Genomic DNA, 14,289 nt, shown 5'->3' with positions numbered 1-14,289 from the left:
AAATATAGGGGGACACAATCCAAGGAAAGAAGAAGGTATTTAGGCTATGTGGCCCCAGGAAAATGGACTATCAGTGAATATCACTGGATGGGATCAGTTCACAGAAAGTGAAAATAACAAATCAAGTGACACAAATAAGGCACAAATAATAATAATAATAATAATAATAATAATAATAGAGTAGGCATATATTTAAACACACTTTAGCCAAAAATGCAGCACTTTTTTACAGTGATAAAATCAAGCATCTTTATTTCAAACATTTAAAAGCAGCAAACACTTGGCAAAGGTAGTAAATATTCATTCAGCAGAAGGTTTTCCACTGTTCACAAACTGATTATAAAACATCAGGCAGCCAGAAGAGGGTAGCTTTAACGTAATGCAGGCTTCAGCCACACCCACACACCCACAAACACTTCTTGAGAGGAACTTTGGGTCTAATTGGGTCAGATAAACACATATCATACATTTAAACATATTCAAACCGGTCTTAAAACTGCACAATATCTCTTGAAAAGATGCATATTGACATTCTCCCTTCATGCAGGTCCAGCATGCGCTGAAGCATAATTTACCTCAGTAAACTCAGTAAAGGCCCTGAGACACGCCCGACACAACGCAGCTCACTTCAGGAACAAATTCACAACGACTAAAATGTAACAGTGCAGTATTATTTGAGACTCTCAACACGTTTGATAGAGGCAGGCCATCTTTATAGATAACAGCATGTCATACAGTGTTAGAAACCACATCCTGATTATCCTTCTGACATACTGAAGAACTTCTCTTAAAGAACTTAGTCCCTGAATAAAAGCATAGTAAACATACTGACATACTCGCGTTCAAAATAGAAAGGTCATCTGCATATTCTTTACAATTTAGGGCTTAAAAAACTGGCCAACATCCAGACATGGCAGCTGATTTCACTAACGAATCACTGAGACGTCCTGCAGAGAGAGACTCCATTAACAGATCAGGCCTGGGTTTCCCAAAAGCATCCGAGCAAGATGATCTTCATGCCAAGACGCTTTTGGGAAAGTGGGGCCAGATGTGGTTGATTACAGTAAACATGCTAATGTTCTCTGAAAATATCACTCTCAGCTTAAAGGTCTTTACACTCGATGGACAAAAGTATTTGGACACCTGCTTATTTATAACTTTTTAACAAAATCAGGGTGTATTTAAAAAAGGAGTTGGAATAGCTTTTTCTACTGTCCAGGGAAGGCTTTCTACTAGATTTTGGAGCATTGCCATGAGAACTTGATTGCATTCAGTGACAAGAGCGTTAGTGGGGTCAGAATACTGGATGACCACCACCCCACCTCACCCCCAACTCCCGAACTCATCCCAAAAGTATTGGATGGAGCACCACCATAATTCCAGAGAACACCGTTCCACTGCTCCACAGCTCAATGCTGGAGGACTTTATACCCCTCTAGCCCACATATGGTATTAGACAATCTAGACAATCTAGACAATCTGAATGTGTGCATTTGCACAACTTAAAGTAGATGAATGCATTCATTAAAAGTGGCGTCCACAAACATTTGGACATACAGTGCATTTACCTGAACTCCACAATTTCAGTCAACTTCCTGAGACAGCTTGTGTTACTGCTCCCTCTAGTGGCTTCACACAGAAAGTTTGCAGCCCTGGCCCTACATTTAGTGTTTCACTGCTCCAGGATCTTTTCCAAGCCTCCAGGGGCCCGAAGCAATATCTTACTGAGGGACTCTTCATGATATTATTTTGTATAATAATTCAAATGAATCAAAGCTTGATTAATTTACCAGAACGAGTATAATAAATGCTTAGGTAAACATATCAGAATATTATGACCACCTATCTAATAGTGGGAATAATCACCCTTGGCTCGGATGACACTAGTGTGATGCTGGCATGGACTGTATTAGGTAACGGAAGGTGTTCATTCATGCGGGTTGATTGCTTTATACCACTCGCAGGAGTTGTTGTTGCCCTCTGGCATCAATGGCCCATGAGGAACCACAGTCATGTCGTTGGGAGACACTCAACATGTGGGAAGTCCATTGTCGGTACATCTTGAGTACGGCGGCTCTAGAACATTTGGTGAAGTTTGTGGTTTTCGAGATCCTACCACCCTCTTGGCCTGGGATGTCACAGATGGTGCGTGACAGGGTTTGCTGCATGTATAATTAAGCGAGCACACCAGTCAGTTGTAGCAGAACGCTAAGCGATCGTCATGGGCAATGGATGTGGTTTGACTGATGTCCAAAAGGGCATGATAAAAGGGGCCCATTAAGCGATACCCCCCACAATCGGCATAACAGTGGTGCCCAGTGTGGTCAGGCTGGTCGACTATTATGGTCATTCTGGTTGACAAGCTTGGTCATGCTAATCAAAGTGGTTGACCAGCCTGGTCAAGTCAGTCATGCTGGTAGACCAGCTAAACCCTTGTAGCTTTTTATAACTGCATAATCTGCTTAGAGCAAGAAATGGTCCTGCTCTGCTCTAACACACTTTAGCTTAGTAAGGACTGGATAAATAAGCTGGATCAGGTGTGTTGGAGCAGAGAAAACCCATGGTTACTTTACAATTTATGGTAGATATGTGGGACCAGGGCTGGAAACCACCAGTTTTAAGCATCCGTACATTTGTGTTCCCATGAAGTGTCTGTTTCCCATGAGTCCAGTCCTGGAGGGCCATCAAATGTTTGGCTTTGGCTTTCCAAAATCTTTGTAGTGTCAAGCTCATGCGGTCGATATTGATTATGACACTCTAGCCTGACTAAGAAAACCCAGTTCTGATAATGACCGATAGCTGCTGGGAAGCTAGAAAACATATTTCAAACACTTTGTCTATTTAGTGTATCTTAAAGGGGGACAAGCTTTGGTACACTAAATACCTATTTGATACACTAAATAGACAAAAGTATTGGGACGCCTGCTCATTCATTGTTTCTTCTAAAATCAAGGGTATAAAAAAACGAGCTGATCTTGCTTTTGTTGGAGTAACTGTTTCTTTTGTCCAGGGAAAGCTCTCTACTATATTTCTGGAACATTGCTGTGAGCATTTGATGACATTCAGCTACAAGCGTATAAGTGTGGTCAGGATGTTGGACGATAACTGCCCCACCTCATCCTCAACTCTCCAACTCATCCCAAAAGTATTAGATGGGAGTATCATCATTCCAGAGAACACAGTTCCACTGCTCCACAACTCAATGCTGGGGGGGCTTTATACCCTTTCTAATCTGTGTGTGCATCTGTGTGTGTGTGCATTTGCACAACTGTGTCAGCAATGGGTGCACCTTAAAGAACCTGAATGAATTCATTAGAAAGGGTGTCCACAAATATTTGGACATATGGTGAATATCATCAGATGGGGGTTTTCTGAGTCTGGTTGGAGTAGGTTATGCAATATTTTTGTATTTATTAATTTATTTTTAATCTGCATTCATTGTCCTGTGCTCAACTGTAACACTGTCTTATGAAGCACTTCATAACCTTAGTAAAAAAAAAAAAAAAAAACTGCACAGCAGTGTTTTCCTAGCTTTCACACATCCGATCTGCCTCATCAGCTAATAATGGGAGTCGTACATTAGCTGGAACAGGTGTGGTAGCGTTGGTGCTAAACTGACTGAAGGGACAGTGGCAACAGCCGTGTGACTCTCCAGGACTGGATGTAGACCCGTAATACTCTCCCAACAGGACAATTTGTGCCATGTTCCCCCAGCTGCCCTGAGACAGGTAATCTGCATAGCTCTGATCTTTCTTTTTTCTTTCCCTCATGTTTTCCTGTCATCGGCTTCTTCAGTCTCATGAGGTCCTACGTGAAGCCGCAGCAGCTCGTCTCCCGTGTGTCCATCTCCGTCATATCATGGATTTGAAACTTGGGGTCTGAAGGCGGCTCAACAGAACGACCAATCAGTTCCCTGCAGGGCAGAAATACACAACTGCTACTACTGATTTGTTAAGTAATCATACGTGGTTGCGTATGTGGGTCCTCAGATGAGGATGGTTTAGGCATGCAGTGGAACAGGGCTGATTGGTGTGGTATAAGGATGTCTTGGCTGATCGAGTATGTCTGTGTTAAAGCAGCTTTAGAATTATGTTGATGCTCCTCTGACTGTAACAGGGAGTACAGCGTCTCGGTCAGTGCCACCCCGGGCTGAAACGCTGCTACTGCACTGCCAAGGAACTTTGGTGGAGCTGCACCAGACCTCTCTCCAGAACTGTGTAACTCTGCTTAACCAGAGTCATGTCTGTGTACAATCCTGTGATGCCTGAAATCCCTCCTACTTCCTACATCTCCCCCTTTTTACTCCATCACCTCTCATTCCTGCTTCCACATTTATCAGAGAAGCAGGACTGGTTTCCTACCACATGCAGAAGCTACCTGAACTCCAGCCTAATATTCTCATAGTTCTTCTCCTCTATTACAGTCTGCTCCTAAATCATCATATGCTGATGGCAATGTCCGAACTAGCAAATGGACGTTCAGCTCATATCATGACTTATATTTATGTTGAGTAAAAAAAAAGCTAATGAAAAAAAGCTAATGTAGGGGGAGCCCAGGAGCAAAAATATAATTTATCACATAATGCTGCTTTAAATGTAATAAATGTAACTACTTATTATTATTATTATTATTATTATTATTAATAATAATAATAATATAATCATCATCATTATTAATATTATTAGAAGAAGATGAACAAAAAGACTAATAGTAATGACAGTAAATAATGCCATTAATTCATAATGAAAAATTGTCTCATCAAAAGTATATATTGACAATTATATCATGCAGAGATACTCTGCATCCCTAAAATGTGATGTTGTTCAACACAAAGATGGAGTGAAAGTGGAGAGTTTACACAGGACGAGGAAGGGGTAAGGGCACGGTACATCTCCCAAAATTCAGTTATGGCATAACTCAGTTTATGAACATCTGAGCATGTGCACAACAAAACAGTACCAAACGCTTACAAGCCTCAAGACTCATGGTTCCATAAAGTGGTTCTCCTTAGACATTACCAGAACCTTCTATGGCAGCTTTTCAAGTGTATTAGAGAGCCAAAATGGTCGAGGGTGGAACTTCTTTCTTTCGAGATTACTCCAGACTGTAGACTGGTTTTATTTAGTCTGGAAGTAAACGTGCCGATTGAAGTTATGTTTGGGTTGAGTAACAGTATGACTTACTTTGCCACAGTCATGAATGCTAGGTCGACATTGATGCCGGTCTTGGCACTGGTTTCCATGAATATGACACCATGTTCCTGTAAAGCAAGGCAAACAAACTGTCTGTTTGATCATCTTTTATGAGTTTATGGAGTCTGTGGTGATTCTTTGAGTGTATATAATATATATACACTCTCTCTCTCTCTCTCTCTCTCTCTCTCTCTCTCTCTCTGTATACACATACCCTGGCAAGCCTCTCTCCATCCTCACGCTTGATCACTCTGCTGCTTCCCATATCAGTCTACAGAACAACAGAAAAACCAATCAGCCAAAACATTAATACTTCCTGCCTAACATTGAGTTGGGCCACCTTTTTGCTGCCACAACAGCTCTGACCCATTGAGGCATGGATTTGACAAGACTTCTGAGTTATTCTGTAGAATCTGGAACCAAGACATTAGCAGAAAGTCCTTTAAGTCCTGTAAATTGTGAGGTAGGGCCTCAACAGATTCTCATGACCCTGTTAGCAGTTCCCCGACTGTCCTTTCTTGGAACACTTTCGGTAGGTACTGGCCGCTAAGTACCAGAAAAAACCCACAAGTTCTGAGTCATCCTAAATGACCCTTGTCATAGTGACTCAGATTCTTATACTTGACTACTTCTCCAGTCTTTGTACATCATCATCACCTTCGAGAACTGACTGTTCACTTGCTTCCTAATATATCTACCCCAGACAGAGGACACTGTAGATGAAGATAATCAATGCTTTCAATTTACCTGGTGTTAATGTTATGGCTGTTTCATGTATGTAATTGTTATATATACTGTATCTAGTAATAGCAACCTGGCAAAGGGATGTCTTACCTTGTTACCAAGCAACATGATAACCACGTCACTCTGTGCATACTCGTGGATCTCAGTGAGCCACGCCTTGAAGAAGAAATGTATAGACAGAAGTTAGAGGGCAAAGGGATTCATGCAGATGTGGATTAAGATCATGTCGTTACCCATAGAAGATACGTTACCCTGATGTTGTCAAATGAGGACTTGCTGGTGATGTCATACAGCAACAAGAGAGCTGCATGGAGAAAAGACAATACACAGTCATATCAGAATAATATGACCCCTCCTGGTTTGGAAGGAACCCGTTTTCACAACCTGGGTAAAGGTTCCATGAATGCAAGCTTGTTAGGTGGTTTTGGTCTTCTAGTGACACTCTCAGACTAGACATTGCTAGAAATGTATTAGCAGATACTCAGTCAGTCAATCAGTGTCTAGGTTTGCAGTCAGAATTGGTCCATTCTGGTTAATATTTGAAGGCAATGGTCAAAAGCTGATCAGTACCAAGAGGCCTTTGAGCTTCAGGTACGGCTCAGGTTGACCCGCCATCCCTTAAGATCCATGGAAGACGAGCATCCAGGCTTGTCCTGGCACCGAAGGGGGAAACGTACTTCCCCCGGATGTCTGAACAGCAGAGTCGCTCGCTGTCTTCAAATGCAGACTGAAGACCCTCCTCTTCCAAGAGTACTTGGGCGAAATGTAGTGCAGAGTATTGTAGTCTTCATACTGATTTTTGTATTATATTTGAATCCTAGCCAATACGAACTAGCTAATGGTATTTTCCATTTATTGTAAAGAGCCTCTGCTAAATGCCTTCAATGTAAATGTAAATGTAAAAGAGTGTAGAGATTCACTGTAGCACGCTACAGTCTGGGTATTGCAACAAAACATAAACTACATAAAACTGCTACAAACAAATGCTGAGGTATAAAATGTTGTACTTCTAAACAGTACATAACATCACAATCAACATCAAATACTAATTTAAGACTTTAGGTGGTGCTGCTCTGCTGGCAATGTTGCTGTGCACCTAGACAGGACATAGATAGTCATCAAAATGAAACATTTCCCTCTGGAGGATTGAGAGAATAATGAAATAAATCTAATATATGATGGTTGTACAAATAATCAGATCACACAACAAAACTGCACTTAACCTTTAAAAGCACATAACTGTACTTACAACAGCCCGTTAAATATTGGCATTATCTTAACTCTTAAGATGAGATATTTAATTAGAGGGGATCCATAAAAAGTGCAGAACAAGTTAGGACACCTTTGTCTTTTGAATATATTTAAAGATGGCATTTGATCCTCTTTTGAACACTGCTGAGAGATGCAGAGACCACATGTCCAACAACTAAAGCTGAGGTGGAGGTAAACCATGCAACATGACAATGACCAAAATATTACAGTACAGTACAGTAAATCCACCAAGGAATGGTTGAAAAGAAAGAAATGGTCCAATCAAAGCTCGGGTCAAAATCCTATTGCGGTGCTGTGGGGTGATTTAAAACAGGCTGTGCAAAAAACCTCTCAAACATCGCACAGCTGAAAGAGTTCAGCATGGAGGAGTAGGAAAAACATTCTCACAGTTAATGGCAGAGACATGGATGAGGAGACATCTTCTCACCATGAGCATCTCTGTAGTAAGCATGAGTGACACTGCGAAATCGCTCTTGTCCTGCCGTGTCCCAAATCTGAACCAGAGAGAAGAAAGCGCAAACAAGTCACTCAAGCTGAGAAACACAGCAGATCTTCTCCATACTGGCAACTGTACTTTCATCCCAGTGTTTTCTTTTGTCCCCTAATCTACTAGTGTGGCAAGTCTATACGTCAGGTTGGTTTTCAGGGTTGAACTCCCATTATATACAGTATTGTGCAGAGGTTATTTTTACTTTACAGATGCAAGTAAACAAAAATCAACAAAAATCTTTCTCAAGAAAGTAGTTAAGCTCTTGTGAGATGGTTTGGAGAACCAAGCTTGGTTCCAGATTTCTCCTGGAAGCCAGCAATTCCATCAGCAGCTCACCTGATTTACCATCATTAAGCACTGATGTACCAAAACAGGTGTTGGATGAGAATACTAGACTCCCATGAGGAGAACTTTGGTTGAGGAGATGTTTCAATGAACACAGCGATGGAAAATAACTAATTTTGTATGAATGCTATTTGTATTTTGCTAGTGCAGACCATACAGAGAAAATACAGACTTAGAAGTGTTTTTGGCCAGGAGTCCAGGTCGGCTTTCCGTGGTCTGTGTGTAAAGCCTGGCCCCCCTGTTAAAGTGGTGGTCTGAAGAAGAGGGAGGAGACGGGTTGGAGGTGGGTGCGAAGTTTGTTCGGCGGGATAGACTGTAAGTTATGAATATATAAAGAGGATGAACACCTGGAGAAGGTGGGGTTAAGAGTATGGTCCTTCTCCTTCTACTTTAAATTCTTAAGTTCCACTTACAGATAAGGCTCTTCTTCATTCTGATTTGCATAGCCCTGTATATCATTATATGTTTTAAATGAGGCCCCAGGCGCCCCACCTCCCCAGATACACCACATGCCTGTGCCTTCGTTATTCCAGGAGGATACTTACATTCATTGTTTCTCCTTAGACAAGAGCTCGTCTAGACACTAATGACGAACTTTAAAATGACGAGGTCCACAGCTTGAGAGAGATAAAACATTGGCTTTTCAGTGGCACGTTCACTCACCTGTAATTTGACTTTCACATCCCCAACAGTGACCACTTTATTCTGATGAAGAAAAACAAGGGAAGAATGTCTTCAAATGTCTGACAAAACATCCAAATCGCAAGCCTTCTTTCAGTCTCTGACATTTCTAATGTGAAGTGACTCTGTTGTGACTGGCTTTCTTCCAGAACTGATCACAGTCATGCATCTCAGATGGGCTCTATGGCAACAAGTTCTGCTCTTTCTAACAGTTTAGACCGAAGATGAGCTCTCTGCTGCACAGAACGTGCATTAATTGCTCGGAAACTGGATGAGCGAAATCAAGGAGCATCATAATTTCATGCTGTGAGAGTAGGAGTTAAAGGTCAGTGTTGTGGGAAAAGAGCTGGTGATAGAAAGAGAACGACAGTGTTACCGTGAAGCCAATGCCCACGGTGGCAGAGAAAGAGCCAGGGATGAATTTGCCCTGATCAAACTGAACGAGCAGAGACGTTTTCCCCACACCACTGTCACCCACCAGGATCGTCTGGGAAAGGCAAGAAAGGCAAAGAGAGAGATATAGAGACAGAGAGAGAGAGAGAGAGGGATGCAAAGATATGTAATCAGTGCTTAATAGGTAACATTAATAAGAACAGCCAACCTTCACCTTCACTGTCACCGTCATATCAGAATATTATGACCACCTCAGGTAATAAACACAATTAATAGACAGACTTAATCAGCATTAATTAACAGTAAATAAGCAGCATTTATAATGAATAAGTGAAATTCATAAAATGAAAAGCAAATTAATCAGTTCATTATTTAAAAGCAGATATTATAAAGTCTAAACTAATTAAAGTTATTAAGTTATTTAACAAAAGTCTTGACTAAACCAATCAATCAGTCCAGAATGTCCCATTATAGAAACCGATACTAAAAATAAAGGGATTTTAATGAACAGATTAATCAGCAGCTCATCTGATCTAAACAGTGGGGCTGCATTATTTATACAAACACAAAGATCAGATCAGATCAGTATCGGCTAAAACTCTTGATTGAGGACATCCCTACAATGTAGTTACACGTTATGTGTGGTTATGCACACAGTGACCTCCAGGACTCTTATTTCTTTGGCACGCAGTAAAGACATATGATCCTGAGGCACTTTTCCCACTGCCATCGTCACTGCATGCACCAGAGAGGCTGAAACTCTTGAAATTGTAATATTACCACTGCTGCATGCGCAACATATTCTCAAAAGTTTCGCCCTGGAAATGCTTATAGGAAGAGGTAAGCTTTATTAAACCTTAAAGCGGGCAGAACTGGGACGCTGGAGACACTCTCAGCTTATTAATGAACAGGAGCTTAAGGTTTAGCGTTTAAGTCGACTGGAGTGTTCGAGGAGATAAGAGAATTAGTGCAACGGTGACAGACGCACACACCATGCAAGCTGCTGGATTTGACCTCCAGTTTCGGCCCAAGGCATGCTGACTTGCTGTCAGAAGGTTTTAATGTCCATGGTTTTCTGTCAAATAATGCTTGTTCAAAGGCTGCTCTGGCCTATCACTAGCTTCACTGCTGCACCCAGGTTTCAGAAAGAATCAGGCTTTCTTTAGGACTAAGGCATGATTTAGCAAAATAGAACGGATTAGGCTGAAAAATATGGCGAAGGTTAGGCTAAACTGTAGCGCTACAGTCTGCGTGTCACAGGACTGGTAGTGCTTTATAAATAAATGATTCAGTGCTTATGTACAGTGTGTGTTATGAAGCCCCTGTTGGCTAGCCTTCATGTAAAGCATTAGCATTAAGAGAATGGGTTGTTAAGGAGAATTAATAAGCCATTAGGCTGCAATGAAGGCAGTTAATGCATCTTCCATACAGCTTAAGTGTTCTGATGGGTTGGCTAAAGGGCAAAATGACCATTAATATAACACTTCATGGTTTCCCACCGCTAGCTATAGTTGAAGTGCAGTGTTCCTCCACTATAAATGATAGTAAACCTGTTGTTCTGTACAAAGCACCTGTTGTGTAAATCTCTGATCACACCATGATTCGGTTTGATTATAATTCTTCTAATTATTTATTATACATATCGTTCGTACAGAAACGGGGCCCGAGTGGTCCAGGGGACTAAGGAACTGTCACTATGATTAGAAGATCGCTGGTTCGAATCCCGGTCATGCTGCTAGCCATTGGAAACCAAGGCCCAGAGAGAGCACAATTGGCCTTGCTCTTTCCAGGCTTCGCTGCGGTGCTAGCCGTCACTGGCGTCGAAGCCAGGTATGCTTCCCTCCAGATGTGTTGATGGCTTGGCTGCATGCGATGGTGGGGGGTGGGGAGGGTGCGTATACTTTGGCCAATTGGTGGTCCAAATTGGGGAGGAAATCTGTGTATGTAAAATATATGTACTGAAAGCTCAGATTTTACCAATATATCGGATCTAAATATGAACAATTCCCTCATTATATTGTACATTCATCACGTTTTCATTGTTCTATTATGAAACTCTGGGGTCTCTGGGGTGGCTATGGCAATGCTCCAGCTATCCCTGACTGAATCTGTGAAATTACTGAGTCAATTAAAACCCTGACCTTTACACACTCGCGGCCCACGTATGATCTTTTTTTTTCATTGACACAGTCTTCAGCCTCACACTTAGCATTCGCATGCTCTTCACACGACAGAGCACGTCATCAAGTGCAGCGCTACAGCAACAGAGAGCCAGCTGGAGGGGGAAGATGCGGTTGCCATGACAGCGAAGAGTCTCAGGCAAGCATGGTCCACCCCTCCTCCTCCTTTTCCCCCTCCTCCGCCTGACAGGAAGTAATCAGGTGGAATAAACACAGATGCTCTGCAATTTGTCACAAACAAGGACTATTAGGGTATATGATGAGGAGGCTGTGTAAACAGAAAGGTACAGGTCACCATGCATGGCGTCAGTGAGATGCAGGAATTACCAAATGGTTGTTTTTCTATGTTTCTGTGTTTCTCAGGTGCACTTTAAGGTTGACAGGTGCGTTAGATCATGTGCAAGTGTTGAGGGATAATGCCTACTGTGAAGGAATGGATCTAATGGATTATGTACAGGCACTAGTACAACAAAATTATATCAGTGATGGACAGATGATGGGCATTTATGGATAGCTGGATAGATGGATCAACAGATGGGAATTTATAAACAGATGGATGGATGATAAACCGATGATGGACATTTATGCGTGGATGGATGAATGCATGATTGATTGATGGATGATGAAATGAATGGATAATTAATTCTGAATGGATTAATCAATACATCGATGGATGGGTGAATGTGTGATTGGATCAATGGACGGATGAGTAGATGGATGGATGGATGGTTGGTTGGATGATGGAAATTCATGGACAGAATAATGGACGATGGATGGATGGATGGATGAAAGCTTGGAATGAATAGATGATGAATTGACGGATGGCTGAGTGGATGGTTTATGGAAATTCATGGATAGATGGATGATGGACAAACGTATGGATGGATGAGTGACTGGATGATGGAAATTCACAGACAGATGAATAAGTGGATGAGTGATGGAAATTAATGGATAAATGGATGATGGACAAACGGATGGGTGCATGGATGAGTGGATGGATGGGTGGATGGACGAATGGCTAGCAGATGAATGGATGAGGGACTAATGGATAGATGAATGTGTGGTTGGATCTATAGATGGTTAAGTGGATGTATGGATGATGGAAATTCATGGACAGATAGATGGATCAATGAATGATGGTTAGATGGATGGGTAAATGTGTGGGTGGGGTCGATGCTTGGCTCAAGTATAGATGAGTGGATAAATGATGATTAGTGGATGGATGGATGAATAGATGTGCGGCTGGATGATGGATATTCATGGACAAATGAATGAATGGATGAATGTGTGGTTGTCTGGTGGACTAATGAGCTTGAGTTCAGCAGTTCATGCATCATTGCGTTCAATTTGACGTTCCACTGTAAGAATGAACTAAGTGCTAGTTATTTTAGTGTGTACTCAGTTATATAATACCATGCAGTCTGCAAGTCTCTCTGACCACAGCTGAGCCCTACACCCACCCCCTTCTCCCATGAGACCTAAGGCTAATGGAGACACACATTATAAATAAAGCCACAGCTCTCAGACCCTTAACCAGTATAGAAGAGCACAACCACACCACTTTAGAGCTTACAGCTCATATATAGGCCTATATAGGCAACCACACTGTACATACATATATTACACAACCTATACTACACAATCTCACAGCAGGTGGTGTACCTTGCTGAAAGCTGGTGTTTTACTATAGACAAAGGTCTTTCTTTATGCTTCTCAGTGCAGATCACACCCATAACCATCACTGTGCTGTAGAAGCAGGATTCCACAAGACCTCTGAAGGCACCCTGAGGTACGTGGCATCAAGACTAACGTTAGCAGCAGATCCTTAAACTCCTGCAAGTTGTGAGGTGGTAGGCCCTCCATGGATCGTATGAATGAGCCTTAGGTGTTCATGACCCTGTCGCCAGTTCACAGATTGTCCTTTCTTAGAGCACTTTTGGTAACTACTGATCACTGCATACCATAAAACCACACAAGACCTGCCTGATGTTTTGGAGATGTTCTGACCCGGTCGTCTAGCCATCACAGTTCGGTTCTCGTCAAAGTGTCTCAGATTCTTACGCTCACCCATTTCTCCTGCTTTTAACACCAACATCACCTTCAAGAACTGACTGTTCACTTGCTGCCTAATATATCCACCCCTGACAGATGGTAAATAACCTGTCAGTGGTGTTAATGTTATGGCTCTTCAGAGTATGATGATTTATTTGATAAAACACCACATAACTCATAAGACCAGCTGGTATAGCAGCTGATTTCAGCCCTATCACAATACTGATCGTTCGTATTGATAACCGCACAGACTGGCAGTGCACTGAGCTGACCCTCGCCTACAGAAGCAAATTCTGAGAGAGTGGTAAGAGACCACGGAAGCGGTGTGTGTTTGGGGGGGGGGTCTTTTCTAATCTTTTAGTCTACATTCAGCATCAGGTTCCCCGCTCAGTGTTCTAGTACCCGGGGTGCTCCTCCTGTAGGACCAGCAGCTCGCCTCAGTCTTACCTTGTGTGTTAAATCCTCGTTGTAGAATCCACACACTGCTCCGCCCTGCTCCGCGTCCTCCCCATCCATCGCTCACACACTCACACACACACACACTCACACACACACACTCTCTCTGGTCTCTGATGAGCAGGCTCTGTCTCTTCCTCCGGAGCGCGCCTTTCCCTTTCTTGCCTCTTTCTCTGAGTCTCTGCTGTGATTTCAGTGCAGCCCCCGGAGTTCACTGCACAGTCGTGACGCAACGGTCGACGTCATTTTCAATGTAAGCAGGAGGCGATATAGCATCACATAAAAAATAACCACGAAATTATGTTTTGTAATTAAAATAATAATAATAATAATAATAATAATAATAATAAAATAATAATAATAATAATAATAATAGTTATTATTATTATCGTTATTATTATTGTTGTTATTATTATGATTTTATTATTATTATTATTATTATTATTATTATTAATAATAATAAAATCATAATAATAACAACAAT

At 41.8% G+C, this 14,289-nt stretch overlaps 1 protein-coding gene across 1 annotated transcript; it reads right to left on the bottom strand.

Annotated features, from left to right (window-relative positions):
* Positions 1 to 222: 222 nt before the first annotated feature.
* LOC140543910 (ras-related protein Rab-37-like) lies at positions 223 to 13,997 on the bottom strand. The gene is made up of 9 exons (XM_072667223.1): positions 13,797 to 13,997; positions 9,101 to 9,211; positions 8,707 to 8,748; positions 7,636 to 7,702; positions 6,188 to 6,240; positions 6,027 to 6,092; positions 5,407 to 5,463; positions 5,184 to 5,260; positions 223 to 3,913 (listed from the first exon to the last, which is right to left on the bottom strand). Exons 1-9 carry the CDS (start codon positions 13,863 to 13,865, stop codon positions 3,808 to 3,810), a joined length of 648 nt encoding a protein of 215 aa, XP_072523324.1. The 5' UTR covers positions 13,866 to 13,997; the 3' UTR covers positions 223 to 3,807.
* Positions 13,998 to 14,289: the final 292 nt, after the last annotated feature.

This window comes from Salminus brasiliensis, chromosome 22 (assembly GCF_030463535.1).
Source record: "Salminus brasiliensis chromosome 22, fSalBra1.hap2, whole genome shotgun sequence".
NCBI lineage: Eukaryota > Metazoa > Chordata > Actinopteri > Characiformes > Bryconidae > Salminus > Salminus brasiliensis.
The sequence above is the reverse complement of the archived record's forward strand: the minus strand, read 5'-3'. Positions and strand labels throughout refer to the sequence as shown.